The sequence below is a fragment of the Mya arenaria genome, chromosome 10 (assembly GCF_026914265.1).
Source record: "Mya arenaria isolate MELC-2E11 chromosome 10, ASM2691426v1".
Taxonomy (NCBI): Eukaryota; Metazoa; Mollusca; class Bivalvia; order Myida; family Myidae; genus Mya; species Mya arenaria.
In genome coordinates this window covers 38,537,821-38,557,938 of record NC_069131.1, presented here as the reverse complement: position 1 = coordinate 38,557,938, position 20,118 = coordinate 38,537,821, and the positions used below count along the sequence as shown (strand labels likewise).

Genomic DNA, 20,118 nt, shown 5'->3' with positions numbered 1-20,118 from the left:
AAACCCATTTAAACCCCCCCATTTATACCCCCATCCCCACATTTAAACCCCCCCATTAATACCCCCAAGTTACGCCCCTCCCCCATTTAAAAAAAAACAATTAACCCCCAATTTAACCCCCCAATTTACCCCCTCCATCTAACCCCCATATCAAACCCCCAATATATAACTCATAAAAAACATTTACCCCCTCATTAACAAACTCCTATTTATAATCCCCCCATTTAAAAACTCCCCATTTAACCCCCCATTTAAAAACCCCCATTATTACCCCCATTTAAACCCCCCATTTAGAAACCCCCATATGAACCTCCCATTTACCCCCCCCCCATTTAAAACCTTCCATTTATAACCCCCCATTTAAAAAAAAAACATTTATACCCCCCATCTCCCCATTTAAAACCCCCCATTTATTCCCCCCATCCCCCCATTTAAAACCCCCCATCCCCCCAGTTAAAACCCTCCCATTTATACCCCCATCCCCCATTTAAAACCCCCCTTTTATACCCCCCATCCCACCGTTTAAAACCCCCCATTTATACCCCCCATCCCCCATTTAAAAAAACCCATTAGCTACAGTTATGGAGTTATGAAACATTAACTTTTTTTTGTTAACGGAAGAAACATTCCTTTGATTGAGCCCTTTAAAATGCCCCCGTCCCCAGTTATTTAGGGTAATAAGCTTAATAACTTATCTGAAAAAGCCTGATTTTGTTAACGGTTTCTTGATTTTATTGATCTAAATTAGTTTGTCGTGATTATTATAAAGATGAACCTAAATAAAAGCACTTCATACTTATATTGAAAATTGTCAAAGAGTATTTAATTTCGGAAACATTCAAATATTATATAAAACTATTTTTATGTCGACACCATTAACAAACAACAATAGTTAAAGATGCACTCTTACTCCCAGATAAGATTTAAAACAATTGATGACATTGTTTAGATATTCTAAAAAGGGTGAATAAATGTCGAAATCAATGATTCTTATGAAGGATACCGAGTTTAATTTGAAAGAAATGAGCATAAAACATGCTGGTATTTCTGCCTTATATATAAGCAACTATAGTGGACTACAGCAAATTTGTTAGCGTTCACCAATCATTTAATATTTTTGCACTTTCTGCTTTTAAATACACGGTTACAATCTTGTTATCAGAAAATAATATTTTCCATATTAAATGCATGATTAAGTAAGTAGTTTTATTAATCAAAATTTATGTTTGTTATACATGTGTATGTATTGTTTTGAATAAAAGTGTCACTTTAAAGTGTTCAGTTTAAACCTGCTCACCACTTCTTTAGTCGTTAATATGAACAAATAAATGATCCGAAGCGAGAACGGGCCTTTAAATGATGTATTGTAATATTTCGCATTCGACATTTTATTTATCTTTTAAAAGGAAGTACTTCGGCGGTATGGTTGCTCAAATCAGTATCTAATTTCGGATAGTAAAAACTTCTTCGTCTTAAGTTTAACCTCTGATAATCAGAGTACTTCGGTTTACTTCAATAAGGTAGGGAATGTCAACATCTGAGTGAGTTTAAAATCAAACATGGCGGATGATATTCATAGGTAAGTCTTTTAGACACCTTATGGTATGCGCTTTATAAAATTATCTCACTTGAAGCTATGGCAATTATATTCATGAGCCAGCTACGCTGTAACCCTTTAAAATAGAGAATAGGATAACAGAAAGAGTCTAAGTCAGCAATTTAATTTAAAACATTATCATGGTATGATGAGTGAGTGAGTGAGTGAGTGAGTGAGTGAGTGAGTGAGTGAGTGAGTGAGTGAGTGAGTGAGTGAGTGAGTGAGTGAGTGAGTGAGTGAGTGAGTGAGTGAGTGAGTGAGTGAGTGAGTGAGTGAGTGAGTGAGTGAGTGAGTGAGTGAGTGAGTGAGTGAGTGAGTGAGTGAGTGAGTGAGTGAGTGAGTGAGTGAGTGAGTGAGTGAGTGAGTGAGTGAGTGAGTGAGTGAGTGAGTGAGTGAGTGAGTGAGTGAGTGAGTGAGTGAGTGAGTGAGTGAGTGAGTGAGTGAGTGAGTGAGTGAGTGAGTGAGTGAGTGAGTGAGTGAGTGAGTGAGTGAGTGAGTGAGTGAGTGAGTGAGTGAGTGAGTGAGTAAGAGAGTTAGTGAGTGAGTTGGTGAGTTGGTAAGTGAATTAGTGAGTTGGTCAGTGAGTTGGTGCATAAGCAAAGTAAATTGTAACGAAGTTAGTTGTTATTATTATTATTATTATTGTTGCATGTGCGATTCAAACTATAGGTCACAATAGTTGAAAATAGTTCGTATACATACATTACATATATGTGACTTCGCAGTATATACTAATCAATCAAAACATGATGGATACACATAAGTTCTATGTTTAATTTGGCTTCTTTGAGGTTAATAACTAGTTTATTTTCAAACAAACTAGTTAGATCTATCCTATTCAACATGTGTAGTATGTATTACACGTATGGTAGGCCTGCTCCGCCTGGTTTCGCTTTGAGGTCGTTTGTCAGAGGTGGTGAAAGTTGAAAAGGGTCCTTCAACCATGTTCTATCATTCATTAAAGAGATATACTCCCATTAAAGTCAATTAAATGGCGGATGACAACCAGCGTCCTGTCCCTCGAGTCGTGGTTGGGCATACTTTTTAAAATATGCCTCGATCATTAAAAACAGAACAGAACAGTTTTGCTTTCTCTGATAACGTTAATACGAGATCTGACAACACGCTAAAAAACTATGTACGGTTATGCTTAATAATATTGACTTTACATTAGGGGATAAAAAAATGAGTGGCTAATCGATTGAAAAAAAATAAATATTTTAAGCAAATGCTACGTGGCATACTTCCTATAACATACCATAGCATACTGTTTTATCGGCATTAAATGTAAACAGATTCATAGCCATACAACACATACAGCTTAAAGCTGCATTCTCACAGATTTACACAAATATTTGCGTAACAACCTGTGGACCAATGATATAAGGTTGCTGACAAACCATCAGATCGTAGATTTTCATATTTCCGTTCGAAAATTAATGTTTTATGGCTTAAACCGTTACTATCGGTTTAAGAAAAATGCATAAAACATCAATTTTTGAGTTTAAATATAAACATTTGCGATCTGATTTTTTTGTCAGCAGTCTTATATATCCAGTTTCCATGGATTGTCACAAAAATTGGCTCGTTCCAAGACAAAAATTAAAAAAGTTGTCAAAACGTTCAATCTGTACAGTGCAGCTTTAATGACGTAAATAGCAAAGGGTTTGGTTCACGAAAGGTCAGAAATGGCCCTCTCTGTGTTATGTTAAACTCTTTCTTATTTTGGAAGAACAATCAATACCAAATTAGAAATGAAATTGCATTGTGCTATTTTATTATTATTTTGGTTGCTATGGTAACAAGTCATTCAATAGGTATGTTTTCCAATAATTCTGTATACTAGTAATTGACAAACTATTAAACACTGATGATGATATAGTTTATTTATCTAGCGCAACAGCAACAAAAATGAACCAGTTAGATATAAGGACAGTTTGCATTTTCTTTAAATGAGGAATAAGAATGTAACCATGGTAACGCGCCAATAAATCGTATTTTTTTTGCAATGCCTAACATATATATATGTGGTCAAACAGAGAAGTATAGACAGAAGTAAATTTGAAGTAACGGACTGAGTTATTATCTTAAAAGGATCTTGATCGTGAAAGAAAGTCATGATGTATATTTCTACGAAAAAGTGAATAGTTTTCTAGATACTGATGAAATAAGTGTTATAAACTTTTATTTCGTTGGATTTTTTTTTATAAGATTAAGGTATTTAGGATGTTATAATAATTATTTGTTTCGTGGCAGTATTATGAATTGAATAGATAAAGTGAGACGTCTGTTAACTATGGTGGCTATTTTAAGTACATCTCTGTCACTACGTTGGCCATTCTTAGTACAAGTCTGTTAACTACGGTGCCCATTTTACGTACACGTCTGTCAACTACGGTGGCCATTTTAAGTACACGTCTGTCCACTACGTTGGCCATTTTAAGTACACGTCTGTCCACTACGTTGGCCAATTTACGTACACGTCTGTCCACTGCGGTGGCCATTTTAAGTACACGTCTGTCAACTACGGTGGCCATTTTAAGTACACGTCTGTCAACTACGGTGGCCATTTTAAGTACACGTCTGTCAACTACGGTGGCCATTTTAAGTACACGTCTGTCAACTACGGTGGCCATTTTAAGTACACGTCTATCAACTACGGTGGCCATTTTAAGTACACGTCTGTCCACTACGGTGGTCATTTTAAGTTCACGTCTGTCAACTACGGTGGCCACTTAAAGTACACGTCTGTCCACTACGGTGGCCATTTAAAGTACACGTCTGTCAAGTACGGTGGCCGTTTTGAGTAGACGTCTGTCCACTACGGTGGCAATTTTAAGTACACGTCTGTCAACTTCGGTGGCCATTTTAAGCACACGTCTGTCCACTACGGTAGCCATTTTAACCACACGTCTGTCAACTACGGAGTCATTTTAAGTACACGTCTGTCCACTACCGTGGCTATTTTCACCACACGTCTTTCCACTACGGAGGCCATTTTAAGTATACGTCTGTTCACGACGGAGGCCATTTAAGCACAAGTCTGTCCACTACGGTGGCCATTTTAAGCACACGTCTGTCCACTACGGTAGCCATTTTAACCACACGTCTGTCAACTACGGAGACATTTTAAGATCACGTCTGTCCACTACCGTGGCTATTTTCACCACACGTCTTTCCACTACGGAGGCCATTTTAAGTATACGTCTGTTCACGACGGAGGCCATTTAAGCACAAGTCTGTCCACTACGGTGGCCATTTTAAGCACACGTCTGTCCACTACGTTGGCCAATTTAAGCACACGTCTGTCCACTACGGTGGCCATTTTAAGCACACGTATGTCCACTACGGTGGCCATTTTCAGCACACGTCTGTCCACTACGGTAGCCATATTCAGTACACGTCTGTCAACTATGGTCGCGATTTTGAGTACACGTCTGTCAACAACGGTGGCCATTTTAAGTACACGTCTGTCAACTAAGGTGGTCATTTTAAGTACAAGTCTGTCCACTACGGTGGCGATTTTGAGTACACGTCTGTCCACTACGCTGGTCATATTAAGCACACGTCTGTCCACTGCGGTGGCCATTTTCAGCACAAGTCTGTCCACTACGGTGGCCATTTTGAGTTTACGTCTGTCCACTACGGTGGCCATTTTAAGCACACGTCTGTCAACTAAGGTGGCAATTTTAAGTACACGTCTGTCAACTATGGTGGTCATTTTAAGTCCACGTCTGTCCACTGCGGGGCCATTTTAAGCACACGTCTGTCCACTGCGGTGGCCATTTTAAGTACACGTCTGTCAACTACGGTGGCCATTTTAAGTACACGTCTGTCAACTAAGGTGGCCATTTTAGGTACACGTCTGTCAACTACGGTGCCAATTTTAAGTACACGTCTGTCAACTACGGTGGTCATTTAAAGCACACGTCTGTCAACTACGGTGACCATTTTAAGTACACGTCTGTCAACTAAGGTGGCCATTTTAAGTACACGTCTGTCAACTATGGTGGTCATTTTAAGTACACGTCTGTCCACTGCGGGGCCATTTTAAGCACACGTCTGTCCACTGCGGTGGCCATTTTAAGTACACGTCTGTCAACTACGGTGGCCATTTTAAGTACACGTCTGTCAACTAAGGTGGCCATTTTAGGTACACGTCTGTCAACTACGGTGCCAATTTTAAGTACACGTCTGTCAACTACGGTGGTCATTTAAAGCACACGTCTGTCAACTACGGTGACCATTTTAAGTACACGTCTGTCAACTAAGGTGGCCATTTTAAGTACACGTCTGTCAACTATGGTGGTCATTTTAAGTACACGTCTGTCCACTGCGGGGCCATTTTAAGCACACGTCTGTCCACTGCGGTGGCCATTTTAAGTACACGTCTGTCAACTACGGTGGCCATTTTAGGTACACGTCTGTCAACTACGGTGGCCATTTTAAGTACACGTCTGTCAACTACGGTGGTCATTTTAAGTACACGTGTGTCAACTACGGTGGCCATTTTAAGTAGACGTCTGTCCACTACGGTGGCCATTTTAAGTACACGTCTGTCCACTACGGTGTCCATTTTAAGTACACGTCTGTCAACTACGGTGGCCATTTTAAGCACACGTCTGTCCACTACGGTGGCCATTTTAAGTACACGTCTGTCAACTACGGAGTCATTTTAAGCACACGTCTGTCCACTACGGTGGCTATTATAACCACACGTCTGTCCACTACGGAGGCCATTTTAAGTACACGTCTGTTCACTACGGAGGCAATTTGAAGCACAAGTCTGTCCACTACGGAGGCCATTTTAAGCACAAGTCTGTCCACTACGGTGGCCACTTTAAGTACACGTCTGTCCACTACGGTGGCTATTATAACCACACGTCTGTCCACTACGGTGGCCATTTTAAGCACACGTCTGTCCACTACGGTGGCCATTTTAAGCACACGTATGTCCACTACGGTGGCCATTTTCAGTGCACGTCTGTCCACTACGGTCGCGATTTTGAGTAGACGTCTGTCAACAACGGTGGCCATTTTAAGTACACGTATGTCAACTAAGGTGGCAATTTTAAGTACAAGTCTTTCCACTACGGTGGCCATTTTGAGTACACGTATGTCCACTACGGTAGCCATTTTAAATACACGTCTGTCCACTACGGTGGCCATTTTCAGCACAAGTCTGTCCACTACGGTGGCCATTTTGAGTTCACGTCCGTCCCCTACGGTGGCCATTTTAGGCACAAGTCTGTCAACTACGGTGGCCATTTTAAGCACACGTCTGTCCACTACGGTGTCCATTTTAAGTACACGTCTGTCATCTACGGTGGCCATTTTAAGTTCACGTCTGTCCACTACGGTGCCCATTTTGAGTTCATGTCTGTCCACTACGGTGGCCATTTTAAGTACACGTCTGTCCTCTACGGTGGCCATTTTGAGTACACGTCTGTCAACTACGGTGCCAATTTTAAGTACACCTCTGTCCACTACGGTGACCATTTTAAGTACACGTCTGTCAACTACGGTGGCCATTTTGAGTTCACGTCTGTCCACTTCGTTGACCATTTTGAGTTCACGTCTGTCCACTACGGTGGCCATTTTAAGTACATCTCTGTCCTCTACGGTGGAAATCTTGAGTACACGTCTGTCAACTACGGTGGCCATTTTGAGTAGACGTCTGTCCACTACGGTGGCCATTTTAAGTACACGTCTGTCCACTACGGTGGCCATTTTAACTACACGTCTGTCAACTACGGTGGCCATTTTAAGTACACGTCTCTCCACTAAGGTGGTCATTTTAAGTACACGTCTGTCCACTACAGTGGCCATTTTGAGTACACGTCTACCAACTACGGTGGCCATTTTAAGTACACGTCTACCAACTATTGTGCCCATTTCAGCTAACGTCTACCAACTACGATTCTTATTTTAGTCCACCTCTATAACGTACGGTGCCAATTTCAGACCGCATCATCTCTTAGCTGCCCGACTGACGGGAGAGGATAAGGAGGTCACGGATGAGGGAACGTTCAGGACGATTGTTGACCGCTTCAACAGACTTGATGAAGTAACCAAGGCCATACAGTCCGTCGGGGTGGACCAGTGTGGAATCATATTTGGTATTACTTTGACTCACATACTAACATGTTACTTTGTTAGTGTTTGATGCTGGTTTCAATTGCATTCGTCATTGTAAGATATAATCTCATTTTATATGGATACAAAAGATGGAACATATGCTTGTGCGCTCAATAACAGATATGCGACAAAAGCTAGGTCCATAGGCGGCAGAGGAAAACAGACTTTCTTATCTCTTCCTTTATAGGTCCGCCTATAATCCTAAGTACTAATGTTGTTTCTTCTTCTTCTATTTTTCGAACCCGCTTGCGGTGAGGGAGACATAGTTGTAATTCCGTGTATGTGCGTACGTGCGTTAGTGCGTTCGTTATTGCTGAATTTGTCCGAGCTGTATCTTAATCATGCATTATGGATTTAACATAAAATGCCATGAAATTTTACCATGCTGTGGCGACGTGTCAAATACAAAACCAAGGTCCATACCTCAAAGGTCAAGGTAAATTTAGAAGTCGAAAGTTGAAATAGTCCTTGTGCGGGCTACATCTTTACCATGCATTATAGGACTTTTTTTCAAAAAAAACTTTCCATAAAGATTCACCATGATGTGGCGAGGTGTCCCACAAAAAACCAAGGACCTTATCTCAGAGGTCAATGTAAAGTTAGATGTCAAAGGTTGAAATGATCCTTGTCAGAGCTATATATTGGCCATGCATTACAGGATTTTTCAAAGAAAACATGCCACGAAGGTTCACCATGATAAGGCGGTGTGAGACCCAAGTCTGTACCTGAAAGGTCACAGTTAAAGGTTGTCCGGGCTGTATCTTGACCATGAATTTTAGGATTTCAAAAAAAAAAAGCCATGAAGGTTTACTATGATGAGACGGCATTTTGTGCATACGTCCCAGGTCTGTACCTCAAAGGTCAAGATTAGAGGTCAAAGGTTATGTCTTGACCATGTGTTATAGGATTTTCTAATAATTCGCCATGAAGGTTCACTATGATGAGGTGACGTGTCGTGCACATATCCCAGGGCTGTACCTCAAAGGTCAAGGTTAGAGGTCAAAGGTTGAAATGAGCCTTATCCGGACTTTTTCTCGACCATATATTATTGGATTTTTAAATAATTTGGAATGAAGGTTCACTGATGAGGTGAAGTGACGTGCACATATCCCAGGTCTGTACCTCAAAGGACAAGGTTAGAGGTCAAATGTTGAAATGAGCTTGTCCGGGCTGTTTCTTGACCATATTTTGTAGGATTTTCATAAACCTTTCCATGGAGGTTAACCGTGCTAAGGCGTAATATTGCAGGTACACGTTTTGTTAAACACCATGTGATTATGTGTTGCAATTGCATGAAAGAGCATTTTGTCTGTGTCAAAGATTCTTTTAACGGGCTTGACATGTCGCCATTTGTTGTCTTGTCATTGCATTACTTTTAAAACAATAATTCTATTTTGGCCACGCTATTCATTTACCTCCACCTGAAATTAACGTTGATGCGTATGAACAGTGTACAAAGCTGCATCCATAAGCTTGTTCTAAAGCAAGGATTGTTCGACGCGACCTTTTCCGCCAATATGTGTTTCCGACAATTTAAGAAAATACATTCAAAGGTGAATGTTTCGAACTACGGGTTGTTTCAAAATTCGTACGCATCACCCTTTTCTCTTTCCATACAAGCCTGATAATTGTTAAAACAGTATTGTTGTTCCCTCAGGTATCGACTATACGACGAGTAACGAGACCCAGGGTAAGAATACATTCGGTGGTAACAGTCTTCATACGGTCAAGGAGAAGACAATTAATCCGTATCAAGAGGTAAGTAATTAGGGGTGTGAAGTTTGGGGTTTCTAATGAATATTGCGAACCTTGATCCTATTCATTGCAAAGTTTTAAGTGTAACGAAACCCAGGCTAAGACAACATTCGGGGTAACTGTCTACATACAGTCAATGAGAAGACAATAAATCCGTACCAAGAGGTAAGTAATTAGGGATGTTAGGTTTGGGGTTTCTAATGAAGATGGCGAACCTTGGCCTCATTCATTACAAAGTTTTAAGTGTAACGATACCCAGGGTAAGAATAAATTCAGCGGTTACTGACTACATACGGTCAAGGAGAACAACAATCTGTACCAGGATGTACGTTAGTATGGTATGTGAAGTTTGGGGATTCAAATGTAACCACCGGAACAACTTCAAATTCTCGTAAATATAGATCTACCGGAATTCAGTTTAATCCCTGAATGTTTACACTATCGCTACATGTTGTTATTCGTTATAGTCTTCCTCTGTCACGCGTTAAAAAGATATATGTAAATCTAATACTTTAAAAAAAAATGCTTGATTGTATTAATGGAACATCGTTTATAAAAATACACCGTTCGCTTTCATTTCAGAAGCATAATACCAAGTTCCCACCAACGGGTCGAAAACACATTCTATTTTGAGGCGATCAGTACGGGCCGAAGACACATTATTTTTTATGGCTATCAGTACGGATCAAAGACACATTCTTTTTAGGCTATCAGTACGGATCGAAATAACATTCTATTTTTAAGGCGATCAGTACGAATCGAAGACACATTCTATTTTTCGAGGCGATCAGTACGAATCGAAGACACATTCTATTTTTCGAGGCGATCAGTTCGGATCGAAGACACATTCTATTTTTAAGGCGATCAGTACGAATCGAAGACACATTCTATTTTTCGAGGCGATCAGTACGAATCGAAGACACATTCTATTTTTAAGGCGATCAGTACGAATCGAAGATACATTCTATTTTTCGAGGCGATCAGTACGGATCGAAGACACATTCTATTTTTAAGGCGATCAGTACGAATCGAAGACACATTCTATTTTTCGAGGCAATCAGTACGGACCGAAAACACATTCTATTTTTGAGGTGTCTAGTACGGATCGAAGGCACATTCTATTTTTCGAGGTGATCAGTACAAATCGAAAACACATTCTATCTAGTAAGGCGATAAGTACGGATCGAAAACATATTCTATTTTTCGAGGTGATCAGTACAAATCGAAAACACATTCTATTTAAGGCGATAAGTACGGATCGAAGACACATTCTATTTTTCGAGGCAATCAGCCCCATACAAAGTTGTATGGTTGCAGCCACAATCAATCCGTCATAACGTTTCAGGGACACTCCGGGAAGTGTATTTGCTTGTTCCAGTTACCAATAATGATTGACTAAGAGAATGATAAAATACTGTTCCATGGACTAATAACAGTTGTTGCTGTATTACTTAATTTCAATTTTTACATGGGGATTGCATACGATCTTTCAAGGCATTGCTGATGATTATTGCAGGTGATCTGTGTTTTGGGTGAAACTCTGGAACCGCTAGACGATGATGGCATCATCCCAGCCTACGGCTTCGGGGACAAGGGCACACCTGACCGGAAGTTGTTCCCCCTTAAACCAGAGGTAATAGGTGGGCATGCATTGCAAATCAACATACTTTTGCGGTAGACTAGCAATACGTGAATTGAAATTTTAAGAATAAAAAAACAGTACTGCACAAAATGTCATTTGTCATTCGTGATTGGTTGATTAATTGACCTTTTTATATTTTTTTGAAAAAGAGTCAATTAAATTAAGACATTTGAACATTTTTCTTATATATGCTCTGTCGGTTTGACTAGAATACCAAATAAATAGCTTTCCGATCTTAACCTATATATATATACAGTCGAACCCAGTTGGTTCGAACTGGCTTGGCTCGATTACCTCATTGACTCGAACTAGCTTGGTACGATTGCCTCGTTTGCTCGAACTGGCTTGGATCGATTGCCTCATTGGCTCGAACTGGCTTGGTTCGATTGCCTCATTGGCTCGAACTGGCTTCGCTCGATTGCCGCATTGGTTCAATCTGGCTTACTCAATTTTTCCTCATTGGCTCTAACTGGCTTGGTTCGATTGCCTCGTTGCCTAGAACAAACTTGGCTCGATTGCTTCATTGGCTCGAACTGACTTGGCTCAATTGCCTTGTTGGCTCGAAGTGGCTTGGCTCGAATGCTGCGTTGGCTCGAACTGGACGTTTAGGACCTATTTTTTATACTGAAGGTAAGTATTTCCGTTTGGCTCGAAATCCCCCGAGGCTCGAGTTATTTCACCAGTCCCCAGGCCCCTATTTCTCGAAACTTCTTAAGCTTGACAGGCTTGAGTAGCTTATTTCAATTAGCCAAAATACATATTTAAATTGTATCTTGATAAATGAAAAATAGTTTAATGTGTTTTCGTAATGATAATTCCTATGTAAAAGTATGAGTATAAAAATTCCCAAAGAAGTGAATATGACGCAATTTATTGTAAACCAAAAATAGTGAGTTTAGCTTAATCCTGCTATAAGAGACATAAGAAGTTTCAAGAAATCGGGAACGGGTTTGACTGTATAGGTATTGTATAACCTCTACTAATGTAAACATAACATTCCCCGTGTCAATGTTTCAACGAGGTTCGACTGTACTGGTATTGTATAACCTCTACTTATGTAAACATACCATTCCCCGTGTCAATGTTTCAACGAGGTTCGACTGTATAGGTATTGTATAACCTCTACTAATGTAAACATAACACTCCCCGTGTCTATGTTGCAGAACGACTGTGATGGATTTATGGAGGTGATGGACGTGTACAATCACGTGACTCCGGGTCTGAAGCTGGGGGGACCTACAAACCTTGCGCCTCTCATTGACGAGGCAGTACACATCGTAAAGAACACCAAAAAGGTAGAAGGTTTCCAAAGCGAACGGTTATATTATATATCAACCATTCGGAACTCCTCGGTCATTTTCCATCGATAACAACCTCGGATGTATGCTGGTTCATCAGTACGAGGGATGTCCGGAAAGTTTTGAGACTATGTCTATATCTCACAGTTTTTAATATAAATCAACAAACAATAATAGCTGTGTACATAGACTATTTACAAGTTTCCCTTTGAAAAATAGAGTTATATAATCAAATACTAAGGAGGGAAATGGTTGTCAATACAACCCATGCAGCGCTTCACGGAGCACTTTGAAATTGACGTTTTCTGAAAATTATTCACAATTCACCACTCCGTCTGAATAATAAACGTCAAAACATCACGTTAAAACATATGACGACACTTCGACAGTATGACGTCATCTAACTTTAAACAAGTGTAACGGTCAACAGAAGAAGAAGAAGTTCGTAAATTTTAGAATAATAGTATTGCATTATTGACGTGTTTTAACATGTATGTTGTATATTTGAGTTTAAAATGATTGCCAATGAAGTCAATTATTGTATTAATAATTAAGATTCCCAAAAGTAAATTCATTGCGTTTCACTGCTTAATTAGAATAACTACGCGATCTACTTGCAGCGTAGTTAAAATGTAATTTCTGTCATTGTAAACCGTCCATATACATCCGAGGTTATTTTCGATGGGAAATCGCCGAGGAGTTCCGAGTTTATTATACCTTGATTAAGATTGAAGAAGCAGTTATGACGTTAGTTCTTTCTATTACAACTCAATGTTTGTTTATCGCATGTCAAGACAAGCTTGTTGGTATTTAAACATAATTGCACAATAAAAAAGTAAAGGTGATACTTGATCTGATAGGAGTCGAACTCACAACCCATATACAACTTAACCATTCTTATCGTTTAAACTTTTCCATGTTTAGTACCACATCCTTGTGATAGCAACGACAGGGCAGCTAGCATGCCAAGCGGAAACAGTCGCCTCCATCGTCACTGCATCCAACTTCCCCCTTTCCATCATTGTCGTAGGAGTCGGGGACGGTCCATGGGACGCCATGAACGACTTTGATGACCTACTTCCGGAGAGGATATTTGATAACTTTCAGTTTGTGAACTTCCACAAAGTGAAGCAAGGCGCTCGGAACCCACAGGCGTCTGTGGCGCTCGCCGCCCTTATGGAAATTCCCGATCAATACATGTATATAAAGGACTTGAAACTCGTGGAGAAACCCACTTGAATTATGCTTTATTTTGGAAAAAAGGATTTGAGCTATGCATCGAGCTATGGATTGTTAAAGATGCACTCCTATTCCCAAATCAGATTTATTACAATTCATACAATAAATATACCAAAAAGGGTGAATTAATGTCGAAAACAACGATTCTTATGAAGGATATCGAGTTTAATTTGAAAGAAAGGTGCACAAAAGAAGGTATTTCTACCTTATGAGACGATAGTAGATCACAGTAAATCTTTAAGCACTCACCAATCATTTAATATTTTTGCGTTTTCAGCTATTAAATACATGGTCATAATCTTGTTATCAGTTATTAATATGTTCAATAAAAGTGTTATTTAGTAAGCATGTAAAGATGTATCACTCAAAATTAATGTTTGTTATATATGTGTACGTATTGATTTTGAAAAAGAGTGTCACTTTAAAAGAACAAACAACCCTCCATATCGATAAAAATGATGCGCGATTTCATTTTCACTTACGTGCATTTCTTTTCTTGTTTTAAATATATGTAAATGTTTATTACTTAATGTCAACATTGTTATCTCGCGTTTTATCATACTGGGGTGCGCAAAGTGTAGAAAGTGATCGTAACCTTGAATGATGATGATGAATCATTTTTGAGTCGTAAACAAGTCGTAATCAAGCCTCAGTTTTATATTACAGTATAGGGTACTTTTGAATTTTGTCAAATCTCATTTTATGTTTGAGGCAATGTATTATATTGATGATATACATGTTTAGGTATGTGTAAAATATAATTTTGGCTAGTTGAACTGATTTATTATGACTTAAATGAGCCTCTGTCATCAAGGCACTGTGTCTAAATTATGTATATAATTTAAAAAAGGAGTTCCGTTCTGGTTACTCGATATTTTTGTTTACGATTTTATTGATCCATATCCTTTTTAATATACTAAATTGTATGTCTAACTTTGGCTTAAGAACGGCTCTAGTTACACCATCGTGTGGTTTCAAAAGTCACATTTTATAAATTTATCGTCGAGTATGTGATATCATATACAAGTATAAATCGTTTATACTGATAAAGGCTGTCATGAATTCTAATCGGTTGGATAACGAAGCGTATGTTGTATTTACTGATGGTCTAGTCGGTTTGTTATGTAGGTGTATATAATATATACTTTATATGGCAGTAAACATCGAATATACTGATCACATACTCAATATATACGATAGTCGCTTCCATAACAATCCGACTAGACAACATGACCACATCATCAGTATATAATTATGATATACGCTTCCATAAAAAGCCGACTAGACTGCGTGACCACATCATCAGTATTTACGATATACGCTTCCATAACAAGCCGACTAGACTACATGACAACACCATCAGTATATACGATATACGCTTCCATAACAAGCCGACTAGACTACATGACCACAGCATCAATATATACGATATACGTTTCCATAACAAGCCGACTAGACTTCATGACCACATCATCAGTATGTACTGTAAACGCTTCCATAACAAGCTGACAACACTACATGACCTCATCATCAGTATATACGATAAACGCTTTCATAACAAGCTGAATGAACTACATGACCACATCATCAGAATATACGGTATACGCTTCCATAACTAGCCGACAAGACTACATGGCCACATCATCAGTATACACAGTATACGCTTCCATAACTAGCCGACAAGACTATATGACCACATCATCAGTATATACGGTATATGCTTCCATAACTAGCCGACAAGACTACATGACCACATCATCAGTATATACTGTTTAAGCTTCCATAACTAGCCGACAATACTACATGACCACATCATCAGTATATACGGTAAATGCTTCCATATCTAGCCGACAAGACTACATGACCACATCATCAGTATGTACGACGAACGCTATCATATGAAGCCTACTAGACTTCCTGGCCACATCATCAGTTTATTCGATATACGCTTCCATATCAAGCCGTCTAGTCTACATGACCACATCATCAGTATATACGGTATACGATTCCATAACAAGCCGACAAGACTTCATGACAGCTACATCAGTATATACGATATACGCTTCCATATCAAGCCGTCTAGTCTACATGACCACATCATCAGTATATACGATATACGCTTCCATAACAAGCCGACAAGACTACATGGCCACATGATCAGTATATACGGTATACGCTTTCATAACAAGCCGACTTTACTTCATGATCACACCATCAGTGTATACGCATCTGTAACAAGCCAACTAGTCTACATTACCACGTCATCAGAATAAACTTCATACGCTTTCATAACAACCGACAACACGACATGACCACATCATCAGTATATACGGTATACGCTTTCATAAAAAGCCAGTTAGACTACATGACCATATCATCAGTATATACGATATACGCTTTCATAACAAGCCGACAACACTACGTCACCACATCATCAGTATATACAGTATACGCTTCCATAAATAGCCGACAAGACTACATGACCATATCATCAGTATATACGGTATACGCTTCCATAACAAGCCGATTAGACTACATGACCAGATAATCAGTGTATACGGTATACGCTTCCATAACAAGCCGACAAGTCTACATGACCACGCAATCAGTATATACAATATACGTTCCCATAAAAAGCCTACTAGAGTAAATTAACCATATAATCAGTATATACGGTATACGCTTCCATAACAAGCCAACTAGTCTACATGACCCCATCATCAGTATATACGCTATACGCTTCCGTAACAAGCCAACTAGTCTACATGACCCCATCATCAGTATATACGGTATACGCTTTTATAACAAGCCGACTATACTACATGACCTCATCATCAGTATATACGATATACGCTTTTATAACAAGCCGACTAGACAACATGATCACATCATCAGAATATACGATATACGCTTCCATAAAAAGCCGACTAGACTTCACGACAACATCATCAAAATGAACGGTATACGCTTCCATAACAAGCCGACTAGAAGACATGACCACACCATCAGTATATACGATATACGCTTCCATAACAACCCGACTAGACTGCATGAACACATCATCAGTATATACGATAAACGCTTCCATAACAAGCCAACTAGACTACATGACCACACCATCAGTATATACGATATACGCTTCCATAACAAGCCGACTAGACGACATGACCACACCATCAGTATATACGATATACGCTTCCATAACAAGCTGACTAGACTACATGACCACACCATCAGTATATACGATATACGCTTCCATAACAAGCCGACTAGACGACATAATCACTTAATCAGTATATACAGTAAACGCTTCCATAACAAGCCTTCAAGACTGCCTGAACACATCATCAGTTTATATAATTAACGCTTCCATAACAAGCCGACCAGTCTACATGATCACTTAATCAGTATATACGGTATACGCTTCCATAACAAGCCGAGTAGACTACATGACCACATCATCAGTATATACGGTATACGCTTCCATAACAAGCCGACTAAACTACATGATCACATCATCATTATATACCATAAACGCTTCCATAACAAGCCGACTAAACTACATGACCACATCATCAGTATATACGATAAACGCTTCCATAACAAGCCGACTAGACTACATGACCACATCATCAGTATATACGATATACGCTTCCATAACAAGCCGACTAGACTACATGACCACATCATCAGTATATACGATATACGCTTCCATAACAAGCCGACTAGACTACATGACCACATCATCAGTATATACGATATACGCTTCCATAACAAGCCGACTAAACTACATGATCACATCATCAGTATATACCATAAACGCTTCCATAACAAGCCGATTAAACTACATGACCACATCATCAGTATATACGATAAACGCTTCCATAGCAAGCCGACTAGACTACATGACCACAGCATCAGTATATACCATGAACGCTTCCATAACAAGCCGACTAGACTACATGACCACATCATCAGCATATACCATAAACGCCTTCATAACAAGCCGACTAGACTACATGACCACATCATCAGCATATACCATAAACGCTTTCATAACAAGCCGACTAGACTACATGACCACATCATCAGTATATACGGTATACGCTTCCATAACAAGCCGACTAGACTACATGAACACATCATCCGTATATACGGTATACGCTTCCATAACAAGCCGACTAGACTACATGAACACATCATCAGTATATACGGTATACGCTTCCATAACAAGCCGACTAGACTACACGAACACATCATCAGTATATACGGTATACGCTTCCATAACAAGCCGACTAGTCAACACGAACACATCATCAGTATATACGATAAACGCTTCCATAACAAGCCGACTAGACTGCATGAACACAACATCAGTATATACGGTATACGCTTCCATAACAAGCCGACTAGACAAAATGATCACATGATCAGTATATACGGTATACGCTTCCATAACAAGCCGACTAGACAAAATGATCACATGATCAGTATATACGGTATACGCTTCCATAACAAGCCGACTAGACTACATGAACACATCATCAGTATATACGATAAACGCTTCCAAAACAAGCCGACTAGTCTACATGATCACTTAATCAGTATATACGGTAAACGCTTCCATAACAAGCCGACTACACGACATGATCACCTAATAAGTATATACGATATACGCTTTCATAACAAACCGAGTAGACTACATGACCAAATCATCAGTATATACGATATACGCTTCCATAACAAGCCGACTAGACTGCATGACCACATTATCAGTATATACGATATACGCTTTCATTACAAGCCGACTAGACCGCATGACCACACCAACAGTATATACGATATACGCTTCCATAATAAACCGACTAGACTGCATGAACACATCATCAGTATATACGACATACGCTTCCATAACAAGCCAACTAGACTAACTGACCACACCATCAGTATATACGATATACGCTTCCGTAACAAGCCGACTAGACTGCATGAACACATCATCAATATAAACGATATACGCTTCCATAACAAGCTGACTAGTCTACATGATCACTTAATCAGTATATACGATATACGCTTTCATAACAAGCCGACTAGACTACATGAACACGTCATCAGTATATACGATATACGCTTCCATAACAAGCCGACTAGTCTACATGATCACTTAATCAGTATATACGGTATACGCTTCCATAACAAGCCGACAAGACGACATGATCACTTAATCAGTATATACGATATACGCTTCCATAACAAGCCGACAAGACTGCACGAACACATCATCAGTATATACGATAAACGCTTTCATAACAAGCCGACTAGACTGCATGAACACAACATCAGTATATACGGTATACACTTCCATAACAAGCCGACTAGACAAAATGATCACATGATCAGTATATACGGTATACGCTTCCATAACAAGCCGACTAGACTACATGACCACATCATCAGTATATACGGTATACGCTTCCATAACAAGCCGACTAGACTACATGAACACATCAACAGTATATACGATATACGCTTCCATAACAAGCCGACTAGACTACACGAACACATCATCAGTATATACGGTATACGCTTCCATAACAAGCTGACTAGTCTACACGAACACATCATCAGTATATACGATAAACGCTTTCATAACAAGCCGACTAGACTACATGACCACACCATCAGTATATACCATAAACGCTTTCATAACAAGCCGACTAGACTACACGACCACATCATCAGTATATACGATATACGCTTTCATAACAAACCGAGTAGACTACATGACCACATCATCAGTATATACGATATACGCTTCCATAACAAACCGAGTAGACTACATGATCTCATCATCAGTATATACGATATACGCTTCCGTAACAAGCCGACTAGACTGCATGAACACATCATCAGTATAAACGATATACGCTTCCATAACAAGCTGACTAGTCTACATGATCACTTAATCAGTATATACGGTATACGCTTCCATAACAAGCCGACAAGACGACATGATCACTTAATCAGTATATACGATATACGCTTCCATAACAAGCCGACAAGACTGCATGAACACAACATCAGTATATACGTAATACGCTTCCATAATAAGGCGAATACACTACATGGCCACATCATCAGTACTAGGCTTCCTGACCAAATCACCAGTTTATATGATTAACGCTTCCATAACAAACCGACTAGACCACATGATAGTGTTACCACTATTTATGATATACGCTTTCATAACAAACCGACAGCTCTACATAACAACATTCACTGTATGTACGACATACGCTTCCGTACTTCACTGTTACAGGTCACGTTTTTTTTTTCTTTTATCTTATCAGGTATGTAATACCGATCTTGTCTTTACCGTGTTAAACTTAAAACACAGTTTAAAGTTAATTTTTCGCTAAATATTTCGCTCTGGTTAATTCTGTAAC

At 39.3% G+C, this 20,118-nt stretch overlaps 2 protein-coding genes across 2 annotated transcripts in view; one reads left to right on the top strand and one right to left on the bottom strand.

Annotated features, from left to right (window-relative positions):
* Positions 1–20,118, bottom strand: part of LOC128204252 (uncharacterized) — a 146,689-nt gene that overhangs the window by 44,028 nt on the left and 82,543 nt on the right. The window lies entirely within an intron of this gene.
* Positions 1,422–14,379, top strand: LOC128204261 (copine family protein 1-like). The gene is made up of 6 exons (XM_052905667.1): positions 1,422–1,579; positions 7,562–7,716; positions 9,393–9,493; positions 11,007–11,123; positions 12,296–12,427; positions 13,355–14,379. Exons 1-6 carry the CDS (start codon positions 1,560–1,562, stop codon positions 13,667–13,669), a joined length of 840 nt encoding a protein of 279 aa, XP_052761627.1. The 5' UTR covers positions 1,422–1,559; the 3' UTR covers positions 13,670–14,379.

Bases quoted from the DNA above. Each gene is read 5' to 3' on its own strand.
- LOC128204261 (XM_052905667.1), top strand. From the start codon at position 1,560: ATGGCGGATGATATTCATAG. The intron at 1,580-7,561 runs GTAAGTCTTTTA...TGCCAATTTCAG, and splicing joins ATGGCGGATGATATTCATAG to ACCGCATCATCTCTTAGCTG. The intron at 11,124-12,295 runs GTAATAGGTGGG...TCTATGTTGCAG, and splicing joins TGTTCCCCCTTAAACCAGAG to AACGACTGTGATGGATTTAT.